Below are 12,010 nucleotides of genomic sequence, written 5' to 3'. Positions count from 1 at the left end.
AGGGCAGGAGGGGGTGGGCTGTGAAATATTAGACTGGTTCAAGTCTGCCACTTAATCCCGGTGCCATTCCAGAGGGAGGGGGGGTGCAGGGGATCCGAGCCCGGCCACGGCGCCGGCCCCGCTCCCGGGGACAGGGACAGAATTCCAGAGGGATGGAATGGGCAGAGCTCCGGGCTGGCAGAGCCTCAAATCACCCCAGCCCCAGAGGCAAATTCATCGTTCCCCACGGACATTGGAACTCCAGGGATGGAGCTCACGGAGAGCAGAGAACTGGGAGTAAATACCTGATTAAACCTGCAGCTCAATAATTAAACACCTGGATAAGGCAAGGCCATTTCCCATCAAATCTGGGCCCCTTGGATACCCCGGCTTTGGGAATGCTTAAGGCTCCCTCCCACAGGTGTTTAAGCTCATGCAGTGTTTAGTGAAGTTTTATTTATTTTTTTTTTTTGAGAGGGGGAGTAGAATTAGATCAGAAGTTCATTAAGGGAAAAAAATACATTAAATAACTAAAACCTGCTTAATCACCAGGACAAAAGCACTCCCGTTTTTCCAGCCCCAGCTTTAGTCGCCGAGGCTGAGCAAAATAAGCTGCTTACTGTTAAATCAGAGGTGTCTTTTGTTCGGGCTGTTCTTTAACACAAAACTTCATTTTTTTTGGGGGGGGGGGGAAAACTCATCAGAAAAACCCATTTTCTCTGACGCTGGGAATCAATTGTTCCTCCGAGAGGATCAAGCCACGTGCTGGCGGAGCCACAGATTTGGTGGAGAAACGATGGGGAAGATTTAATTCCAAACTCAAAGAATTTTTGGAATGACAAAAAAACCCAAACCCCCAATCGGGATTCTGCTGAAAATTGGGGGGGGAGGGGGGGGAAAAAAAAAATAAATCTGGCACAACTTCCCATTAACCAATTACCGGTGATTTTTTCCAAGACGAATTTTCGGAACAGGTGGGAAACATAAAGCTGGGGGAATGCTCTGATCTGTCCCTTTTCCCATCCAGCTGCTCCCTCAGACGGGGAGGTCGGGAGGGGGGGAACCCCCCCTGTGCCTCGACCCCGAGCATCCCCCAGCTCCTGGGGGGCTTTGATCCCGTTTTGCGTTGGAAAACATTCCCTTTTATCTTGGAAAAGCGGCTCTTTTGCTTTAAAATCCGCATTATCCAACCCGGGGATTCTTTTTTTTTTCCCCACTGGTAAAAAGACACCCTTCCAAACTGTTCATATGCTGCACGGGTGGCCAGGTGCCAAGGGAAAAGCTCTTCCCCAAGTTTTCCTGGGAATGCTGGGTGAGTATCTCGGTACCTGGTGCAGCTTGGCCAGGACGGGGCCGGTCCTCTCCTTCTCCTCGTATTTTTCCACCTTGGATTGCAGGCGCTTGTAGTCCTGGAGCGTCTGTTCCCGCCTCTTCACCGCCATGTTCAGGCTGGGGAACACGCTGCTGAACCTGGAAAAAGGGATGGGAAAGGCCTTGGGATGGCAGATTTTGGATGGATGCAGCACCCAAGGCACCCTGGGCCAGGTTCCGACCCAAACCATTCCAGGGCTCTGTGATGGTCACACAGTACACTTAATTAATGTGGTATTTCCCCAATCCCCCTCTGAAAGGGGAATGAGCAGGCAGAGAAGCTGAATAAAAAGTCCATGAAAAAATAAATATGAAATATTAAGTGCAGCCATTTTTTGGTTTGTGGTTTTTGGGGTTTTTTTTTGCATTTTTCTCTTTTATCGTTAATTTTTGCCTTTTTTTTCTCTTAATTTGCTTTTTTTTGGGGGGAGCCATTTTTTTTAACCTTTCGCTTAATTTTTTTTTTTACTTTTTGGGAGGGCAAATTTTTTTTTGCTACTCTGGGGTTGCAAACCCAGCTCTGACCCCTCCTCCCAGAAGGACTAACAGCATCCAAAAATCAGCCCCAGGCCACGGGAAGATTCGTGTCATTAAAATGTGTTACAAATTGAGGAAACAACGAACATCTGATGGGGGAGACCAGAGAGAATAGTTTTGAACGTGACAGAAAAGGGAAAAGCAGGAACTGGAGCTTTGCTCTTGTCTCCCAAATTCCAGTAAATCAAATTACACCAGTGGGAAGCAGGGCTGGGCTGTGGGTTCGTATCAAATGGGTGATGCTCCCTCCGGGGATATTAATTTAATATTCATAATTTACAAGGTGGTTTGGGGGAGTCAAAGCCAGGAATTGGTGGTGAAAAATATATCTGAACAGCCTGGTGATGGATTTTACTTCCAAGAGGGAACAAACAGCTTTTCCACCTCTTTAAATGTTAAAAAAAAAATAATAATATATATAAATACAAAGTGACTGGGGGGCACATTAGCAAGAAGAAAAGACACAAATATCACTTTATGAGTGTAATTTGCTTTAGATGTGACCTAAATCCAGGGTTCAGCTGAAACCACGGGTGTTCCCAGCCGTTCCATCCCCTATTAAAATCCCATTTTCTGCCGCCGCGCTCGCTCCGGAGGGTGCTGATGTGCTGGACTGGGGGGTGCCCAGGGAAAAACTTTTATCCCTGAGCAAAGGGCGAACTCCAGGAGCGAGGGAGAAGTGGGAATATTTGCATTTGTGCAGAGCATCCCTCGCTGAGATGCTGGAGAGGGACGTGATCCTCCAATCCCGACCGGTCCCCGCACGTCCCCCCTCCAAGGCTCTCATGCTTGGCACAGAACAAATATATACAAATATATATTTATCCCATGATATTCTCCCTCTGACCGACCCTGTTGCGACAGACTGGGGCTGTGGCACGAGGAACAACCTGGAAAAGTCATCAGGGAGCTTCTCCAGCTGCCCAGGGCGGATCAGATGCTCTGCCCTGACATTGCTTTTTATGGGCACTGTCCCACACGGCCCCATTATATTTAAATGGGTGACATGTCCTGGATGCACCGGGCTCCAGGCATGGCCTCACCAGCTCCTGGGCTGCTAAAATATCTCCTACCTCTTCATAAAGTCCAAAAATACGCCGGGAGAAGGGTTAGAGGAACAGGGATGGGAGGGAAGGAGGGTGCGGAGGATGGGAAGGGGTGGTCAGGCTGAGAGGTCTCATAAAAAGATGGTTTGGTTTCATAGAACCATGGAATGGTTTGGAGGGTCCTTAAGGACCATCCAGTTCCAATCCCACTGGCAGGGACATGCTCCACTGGACCAGGAGGCTCCAAGCCCAATCCAACCTGGCCTGGAGCACTTCCAGGGCTGTTTTTAAACCAGGTCTCCTCAATGTGGATGTTTTTTGCCAACAGCACAGACTTGAGGTGGCAGCTTCTGCAGGGATTTCTCCTAATTATTAATGGAAAGGATGGATCCCACCAGGCCAGGGGCTCTCTTGGCTTTATTTTATGTTCTATCCCTGATGGGGGAGGTTTGGTGAGGACACAAACCCTCGGACCTAAAGCAGGGCAGGAGCAGGGAATGAGGGCCACGGGGGAGAGCTGAGCTGCTCCTCCACAGTGAGAAATCCAGGCATGGGAACAGCAGAGGAGATGGCCTGAGGCTGGGAAATGCTCCCTTCTCTGCTGTGCAGCAAGGTGGTCACCACCCAGCACGTCCTGGATGTGGCCGTCACCTCCCGCGCATCCACCAGCTCCTGGAAAACACTTTTAAGAGACGTCCCAAAACCACTGAGCCTTCTGCTGGCACCTAAACCCAGCTTTTGGTGGTGTTTTCTCGGTGGCCCAGCCTTTCCCTGGCACATCCACGGTGCTCCTGCATTCACAGAGCCACGAGACACCGGAGAATCCACACCCATCCACTTCCACCCGGGGGGGAAGAGCAAACCCTTTGGCTCGGGGAAGCAGTGAGTGAGGAGGCAGGAAGATGATCAGCCACGCAGTTTCCATTCACTTTGAAGTCAAATCTGGCTTTTAAAGAGGGAAAAATGCTCGATTTTTATTTTTTTTCTTTTTTTTTTGTTCCCCTTTCTCATTCCCGGCATCAACTGGGATTGGCAGCCCCGTGATGGGAGGACACTGAGCTTTGTAAAATATCTACACGCAGAGCTTTGTAAAATATCTACAGGGCTGCATCTGAAGAGGCTGTGACTGTGTAGGCACAGCAACTACTGTCTCACAAGGAATTTTAATGCATAGATTATACGCTGCATTTCAGAGGGAAGGGGGGGGGCTCAGCTCCCTGGATCCGCAGCCGTGCCCGGCTCGGAGAGTCCTGAGTTCCTGGGAATCATTGAATCATGGAATGGTTTGGGTTGGAAGGGACTTGAAATCATCTTGTTCCACCCCCTGCCACAGGCAGGGACACCTTCCACTAGACCAGGTTGCTCCAACCTGACCTTGGGCACTTCCAAGGATGGGACAGCCATAGGTTCTCTGGGAATTCCATCCCAGTTCCTCACCGCCTTCACAGGGAAGGATTTCCTCTTAATCTCTAATTTAAATCTCCCCTTTCCTAGTTTAAACCCATTCCCCATTGTGTCACCGTGGTGATCCTTCACCTCCAGTGCCAGCAGGAAGGATTGGGTCAGTTGTGGCTCCTCTGGACACCACCAAAGTGCCACCAAGCTGTCCCTGTGCCAGCCAAGCTTTTCCTGTGTCCACCAAGCTCTCCCTGTGCCAGCCAAGCTTTTCCCATGCCCACCAAGCTCTCCCCGTGCCAGCCAAGCCACTTGGTTTAATTTTCATGCAGGATTAGCTCAGCTCAAGCAGGGCAAGATGCTCCTTTCCTTGGACTGCTGTGGATTGAGGCAAAGCTGCCTCCAGCTCCAACTCCACCTAAATTCCAGCAGCTCTGAAATCCCCTGGGATTCACAGACAGCAGGTTTCTTGCCCATGCTGATGTCCTGCCCAGGTTTTTTCTCCCTGTGTGGACAGAAATATGATCCCAGGGTGACAGGGAGATACGGGCTCGTGCCAGTGCCAAGTTATTCCTGCGGCTTCATCACTTCACATGTCGGCCCAGTGCCTTCCCAACCATCCCATGCATGTTATTTCCAAATGCTGCTGGTGCAAAGCCTGGCACAAAGGCGCCTGCAGAGCTCCTGCCATCCACAGGCACGTCCAAGCCCTCCAAGAACAACCCCACGGGGATCAAAGATGTTTTCCAAAGCCTCTGGTTGAGGAGTGTGAACCCTCCTGGCGGCAGAACGAGGGACAAGGACCAACCTCGGTGCCACGGGAGGGGAGAAACCCCCAAAAAGCACCAGCCCCCCCTGGAAATGGAGCCTGAACAACTAATCCCAGGATTTTAGGGAGTTGGGGGAAGGCCCAGGGAAGCCTCACAATCAAATCCTGGTCATTTCACTCCCCACCACACGGAGCAAGGGCAACAATCCCTATCACTGCGAGGTGCACAGGGGAAAACCCTGGAGTAGATGTGGGAATTTATCACGGAATCAAGGAATCATTAAGGTTGGAAAAGATCTTTAGGATCAAGTCCAACCATCAGCCCAGCAGCACCACCGTGTTCACCACCAAACCGTGTCCCCAAGTGCCACATCCATGTTTTCTGAACACTTCCAGGGATGGCGACTCCACCCCTGCCCTGGGCAGCTTGTTCCAACAACCCTTTCCATGAAAAAAAAATTCCTAATATCTAACCTTGTCAACAATCCCAGCACTGTCCTCCTCCTTACGCTCATTCCATATGGAATGAGGGGGTCTGACAGCCATAACCAGCCCCAAATCCCCACCACTGCCCTCTGCTACTTGAGTTTTAATTTGTTTCACGACAAAACAAAGAAAAATCAAAGCTGACTCGAGTAAAATTTGGAGGGAGTGGTGGTGAAGTGAAGGTAAAACAGCAGCACGGGGGTATTAGAGCCCCAGCCATGAAAGCAGCTTGTGGAATAAGCTGCTGTTGTTCCCTGTCACTTTTTAGGGAAGGCTGCTGAGAGGGGATTACAGCCCAGGCGGCTTAAGAGGAGCAGGTGAGGGGAGATACGCAGGGATAACGAAAAGAAAATACAAATTACTATCTCCCTGCTGCCGTGGGGGGGGAGAGGGGGAACCTGCTGGTGAACTCCTCTTGGGATGACAGGTTATCCTTGGGAAAACATCTAAATCACCCCGTCCTCTGAATTATAAATCAGGCTGCCACCTCGTCTCCACGCCGGCCTCCCTGTAATTAAAGGATGGGGTTGGAGAGACGCTGCCACGGGAGATAAAAGTGCCCCCCAGGATTCCTGGCACCGCTGGATCCGTTTGTTTGTCAGCCCAGCTGACAAGTCTGGGGCTTGCAAATTGAAAACTTCTTCCCACCTCTCTGCTGGGAGGGCCAGGATGGGGATGGTGGGGACGCTGGAGGAGCGGGAACATCCCGTCACCTCCCAGCCTGCAGCTCTTCTCCTCGCCCTCTCCATCCCAAATCCTCACCCTCTCCATCCCAAATCCTCACCCTCTCCATCCCAAATCCTTGCCCCACAGCTCCCTCCAGCCCCCATTTTTAGAGCCAGCAATGGGAAAGAGGTGCCAGGGCTTTCGCACAGAGGAAAAAAAATAACGGTGAAATGAAACCTTTATTTTTCCCCATTTTCAAGTGTCTCAAACGCTCCTGTTGGCAGCCTGAGAGCTGGACTAGGCTGGCACACAGGTGGTTCTTCCCTATGGCATTATTTTAGGGATGATGGCTTGGATAATGAAAGCAAAAGGAAAGGGGCTGGTGCTGGACAGGGGGGGAAAAAAAAGGAATAAAAGAGCTGGGGAGCATCGGACGCCAAAGAAAGCGATGGGAAGCTGGGAGAGGCACCGGGACGGCTCAGGGGATTCCTGCCATTCCTCAGCCAGTGCCCACACGTCCCGTCCACCCACCAGGAAGGGGGAAATTAAAACCAGCCCTTCCGAGGGGAGGGAGAAGGCACAGGCCGGAGGGGGCCGGGCCAGGGGAGCGGCACAGAGGGGGATTAGGCGGCGCAGGGGCCATGTGGCTGCTCTGGCCTCCAAATCCTCATTAGGGGCTCGTTAAGGACATGAAAGCGGCTTTTCCTGCTTCCGGTCCTGGCACCCCTGGAGCTGCTCGTGGCCCGTGATCGGCTTCAGCCACCGGCAAGAAAGGCAGTTTATGGGGTTTATGGGATGGTGGGGTGATGGGATGAAGGGGGTGATGGGATGAAGGGGGTGATCCCCTCGCCGGGGATGCCACGCGCTCCAATTGAATTTATACATCCATCTGCTGCTGCATCCCACTTCTGGGATGTCCCACAGGGCTGACACACACCCTTGGGTGGTGGCACCCAGGTGGCAGCACCCTCTGAGTCACCCCTGCCAAAGCCAGGCTGACCGGGACATTCCCGTGGCCAAAGCCTCTCCAATTTTGGGAGCATGTACCTACCAAAGGGATGATACTGTGCTGGGGTGACCATGACATCCCCGTGGCCAAAACCCTTCCAATTTTGGGAGCAGGACCATGTACCCACCAAAGGGATGATACTGTGCCAGGGCGACCAGGACACTCCCATGGCTAAACCCTCTCCAGTTCCCGCAGCAGGAGAATTGTCCAAAGGGGTGCTGGGGTGACCACGACATCCCCGTGGCCAAAACCCCTCCAATTTTGGGAGCAGGACCATGTGCCAATCGTTCTCAGGAGCAGGAGCACACTCCAAGGGGATGATGCTGTGCCAGGGTGACCACAACATTCCCATGGCCAAAGCCTCTCCAATTTTGGGAGCATGTACCCACCAAAGGGATGACACTGTGCCAGGGCAACCAGGACATTCCCATGGCTAAGCTCTCTCCAGCTCTGGAAACAGGAGAATGCTCCAAAGGGATGATACTGAGTTGGGGTGACCATGACATCCCCATGGCCAAAACCCCTCCGATTCTGGGAGCAGGACCATGTGCCAATTGTTCTCAGGAGCAGGAGCACACTCCAAGGGGGTGATGCTGTGCCAGGGCGACCACGACATTCCCATGGCTAAAGCCTCCCTGGTTCTGGGAGCTGGACAGCACTCCAAGAGGACTGTGCCATGCTGGAGTGACCACAACAACCCCATGGCCAAACCTCTCCATGCTCGGAGCCAAGGGAACGGGACCGTGCCAGGTGACCACGACACCCCCTTGCCTGGGGAGGTTCAGACAGAGGCTGTTAAATCGAGACCCTGCGGCCCCGAAAATCGGCTCCAAACGTGAAAGGCCCTAAATCCCACGGATCCCCAAACCACCTGGCTGGTTTAAGCCGCTTCCTCCCTTAAATACGGACGCACAACACGGAACACTAAGGTGACACCACCAATCCCTGCCTCTGCCCTGGCTGCTCACCCAAGCCAGAGTGAAGAACTGGGAGAGGGGAAGGAAAGACCAGCTGCTTTTTCTCTCCCTCTTTGCCCCCAAAATCCGCTGATCTGGTGTGAAACTACGCAGGCATGTCCCAAAGAGGAGCCGAGCCCTCCCCGCCCCTGCCCAGCTCCCTGCCCAACCCACCCACTGAAATATGCAATATTCTCACTGGGCCTTTGCTCCTTCCCCGAAAATAAATGAGTAACTGCCAGCCAAGGGGCTCGAAAAGCCAAATTATGAATAACCCTCCGTCCCCAGAAGGAGAAGGATTTAAACAATACGAGCCTCCACCTCCCCCTCCCCCCTAAATCTACTACTGCTTTTTTCCAACATGGTTTAACAAATTCCCCAATATTTGCCTGAAAACTCCAATCCCTGGACAACTGACTGGAGATTTTACAGCCCATGTGCCTCTGATTACAATATATTACCACTAATGATAATTGTCTGGATTAAACTTATCTGTTTCTTTGGCTAATAAACTATAAAAGACCACCAGTGAAGATGTAATAAAGTGCAGCTGTTGGAGCAAAAAAAAAAAAAAAAGCCTTTTTTTCTAGGTCAAAGCAAATTTGGGAGAGGCTGGGGAGAGCTGCCTCTGTGAAGAGAAGGAATACCTAACTGGAAATGAGAAGAGCTCCTCAAGGCAGCTTTCATTAATCTGGAACTTTTATCCCAGAAATGTCGCCGGGGTTTTATTTGCCAGCAAGGACGAGGGGAGGTGCAAACTCTGCACTTCTCTCTCCTGCATCTCATTAGCCTCAAAATGGACCCTTGGGCTCCTCAGAAATGTTCCTGGCCAGGAATGTACCTACAAAGGGAGGAGGAGGGAAGGGAAGGATGGGGGTTTGTGGAGGTGCAGCTTCCCCAGCACGAAACATGAGCTGGTTGAGGGCACCCAGTGATGGTTTGCAGGTGCCAGAGGGCAGGAAGGGGAGTGGAAAAAGGAAATATCATGTTCTAGGCCAATGGAAATTTAGGAAGTTGGAGAGAATTGCCAAGCCTGGAGAGCAGCCAGGAGGTTGGAGAAAACACCCTTGTGTTTAACTGAAGGGTTGGACAGATAACTGATGGTCCCGTGTCATGGGATCATGGAATGGTTTGGGTTGGGAGGGATCTTCAGGATCATCCAGTTCCAACCCCCTGCCACGGGTAGGGACACCTTCCACTAGCCCAGGTTGCTCCAACCTGGCCTTGGACACTCCCAGGGATGGGGCATCCTCTGGGAAATCCATTCCAGGGCCTCACCACCCTCACAGGAGGAATTTCTCCCCATCTCTCCCTGCCCTCTGGCAGTGGGAAGCCATTCCCTGTGTCCTGTCCCTCCATCCCTTGTCCCCAGTCCCTCTCCAGCTCTCCTGGAGCCCCTTTAGGCCCTGCAAGGGGCTCTCAGCTCTCCCTGGATCCTTCTCTTCTCCAGGTGAACCCCCCCAGCTCTCCCAGCCTGGCTCCAGAGCAGAGGGGCTCCACCCCTTGGAGCATCTCCATGGCCATGGACACATGGAAATTGCCTTTATTCCCCTGGGTTAACCACCCCAGGATTTAAAACACAAGGAAGGTTTGCAGGGGAAGGGATTGTCTTTCATTTCATCAACTAACACAAGCTGGAGGAAAAAAAAAACATAATATTTCAGAAACACAAGTTCTTCCAATTTTAACAGAATGCTGGAAGAAAAAGTTAATGTATCTTTCATGAGGACAATCTAGATAATAAGCAACAAAAGGCTGGGATTTTTTTCCTTTTTCTTTCTTTCTTTCTTCATTTTTTTTTCCCCCACCCTTAAATAAGGAAGAATTTCTGGTCGTGGAAAGACGACCGAGGTAAAACTTGAGTCACCAAAACATCCCCCAGACAGGAACAAGCTGTAACCTCAGGTGCTAAGTGATCCAGGAGATTTTACTTTCAGATTTGGGCAGAAAACAACAAGTTAAGGGGAAAAAAAAAGAAACCAAAAATAAAAAAAACAACACCAACCCAAAAAAAACAAAACCACAACAACCCTCTGTGTGTCAAACCTGAACTACAATTGTTATTCAGCAATTTGCAACACTTACTGTCATATTACGGTAATTTCATTTTATTTTTTGCTCCCTTTGCTCTGTTCCTGTAACAAAACAGCAAATCTCAGGATTTCAGAGGGTACTGGGGAGAGAACTGAAGTGATGATCCTTTAAAGGTTTGGGGGTACAACCTGTGACCCTGGGAAAAGTGGGAATTTTGCAAACCAGGGTGGCAAAACTGTGGGGTTTGGGTGTTTTCCTCTCTGTATTTCCCACCTCTCTGGCTACAAAGGTTCTGCAACATCTCTCCCTTCCTTGCACGGATATATTAGTAATAATATATATATATATATATATATAAAATATATATGTAATATATATATGAAATGGTGCTGGTACTTACTTTTTCAGAGGCTCTATGACTGTTTTTTGGATCTGATTCACCTGTGGAAAGCAAAAGTGGACGGTTGGAAAAGCCAGTTTGCACAAGGACGGGCTTGCACAGAGCCCACTCCGGGGTGGTTTGGGATTTGGGGCACAATACAATGTTCTTTAACCAAAAAGGAGCAGATTTGCCCCATGTGCTCAGTGTGGGCAGAAATCCCCAGTACAACCAGCCAGGAGGATGAGATTAGAGAGAAACTTGTGTGGGAAAAGCTTTGGGGATGATGATAAAAAGGGAAGGAGGATCTGTCTGGAAGGGGAAGATACAAGGACTCCGGACAAGGGATGGAGGGGCAGGACACAGGGAATGGCGTCCCACTGCCAGAGGGTTAGATGGGATATTGGGAAGGAATTCCTCCCTGGGAGGGTGCGGAGAGGCTGGGATGGAATTCCCAGAGAAGCTGTGGCTGCCTCTGGATCCCTGGAAGTGTCCAAGGCCAGGTTGGAGCAACCTGGGACAGTGGAAGTTGTCCCTGCCCGTGGAAAACTGGATGAGCTTTAAGATCCCTTCCAACCCAAACCATTATGGGATTTTACACCACCAGCACACCCCGCTCTCCCCTCCTTCAGCCCAAGCCAGTTCACCTTCTCCTGGTTGAAGGAGTCCATCCTCTTCATGGCCGTGTCAAAGGCTGTGACCATCTCCAGGAATCCCGGCTCCTGCTCGCACAGCGGGTTCGACAGCAGGTCCGAGGAGATTTTCACAGCAGACTTGGACATGGCTGGGGGGAGCAAGGAAAAGAAAAGCAGAGAGGGTTGTGATGCCTCCCGCTGCCAGGGCTGGCACAAACATCTGCACAGGGCAAAAATCAGGCCCTGCAGCCACCCAGGAGGGGTTTAGCACAGCCTTCCAGGGAGACGCTCGCTGGTGGCTGAGGGAAAAAGGAAGGAAAAGCCACCAATTCATTCATGTTAACACCCAGAGAACTGTTTTTATATAAGTTAAGTCTGAGCCACTCCAAAGTGGAGCTTGTGACGCTGCCAGAAATAATCCCAGACTAACAAAAGCACTGTTGTCTTAAAAAAAACCCCACTCCTAGATGGGGGTTTTTATACATCTTCTCTCGACAGACTATTAAGTGTCACTCTCAGCCGCACTACAGCTCTTCCACAATGAGAAAAATCACAGTCCATTAAGTCTTTCAAATGGCTTTACAACAAAAAAAAGTATGTATTTGAAGTGGATTTAGTGGGAAAGGACCAGGCTGACAGGGCTGGAAGATGAGGCTTCTCTTTTCCTCTCCAGCAGCAGGGACACAAGTTAAGCATTTCCCCCCAACAAGCCTAAATTTTGTGCCCGTGGAGAACAAGCCAGGGGTGA

At 50.9% G+C, this 12,010-nt stretch overlaps 1 protein-coding gene across 1 annotated transcript in view; it reads right to left on the bottom strand.

Annotated features, from left to right (window-relative positions):
• The window catches only part of BIN3 (bridging integrator 3), a 39,280-nt gene that overhangs the window by 6,618 nt on the left and 20,652 nt on the right, over positions 1-12,010 (bottom strand). The window contains exons 5-7 of the mRNA XM_027668906.1: positions 11,275-11,411; positions 10,649-10,689; positions 1,308-1,449 (exon numbers count right to left, since the gene is read on the bottom strand). Coding sequence (XP_027524707.1) covers positions 1,308-1,449; positions 10,649-10,689; positions 11,275-11,411 — 320 coding nt within the window. The remainder of the gene's footprint in view (positions 1-1,307; positions 1,450-10,648; positions 10,690-11,274; positions 11,412-12,010) is intronic.

Source organism: Corapipo altera, unplaced genomic scaffold, assembly GCF_003945725.1.
Source record: "Corapipo altera isolate COAL_440 unplaced genomic scaffold, ASM394572v1 182, whole genome shotgun sequence".
In the NCBI taxonomy this organism is placed as follows: Eukaryota; Metazoa; Chordata; class Aves; order Passeriformes; family Pipridae; genus Corapipo; species Corapipo altera.
This window is presented reverse-complemented; position numbering and strand designations above follow the sequence as displayed.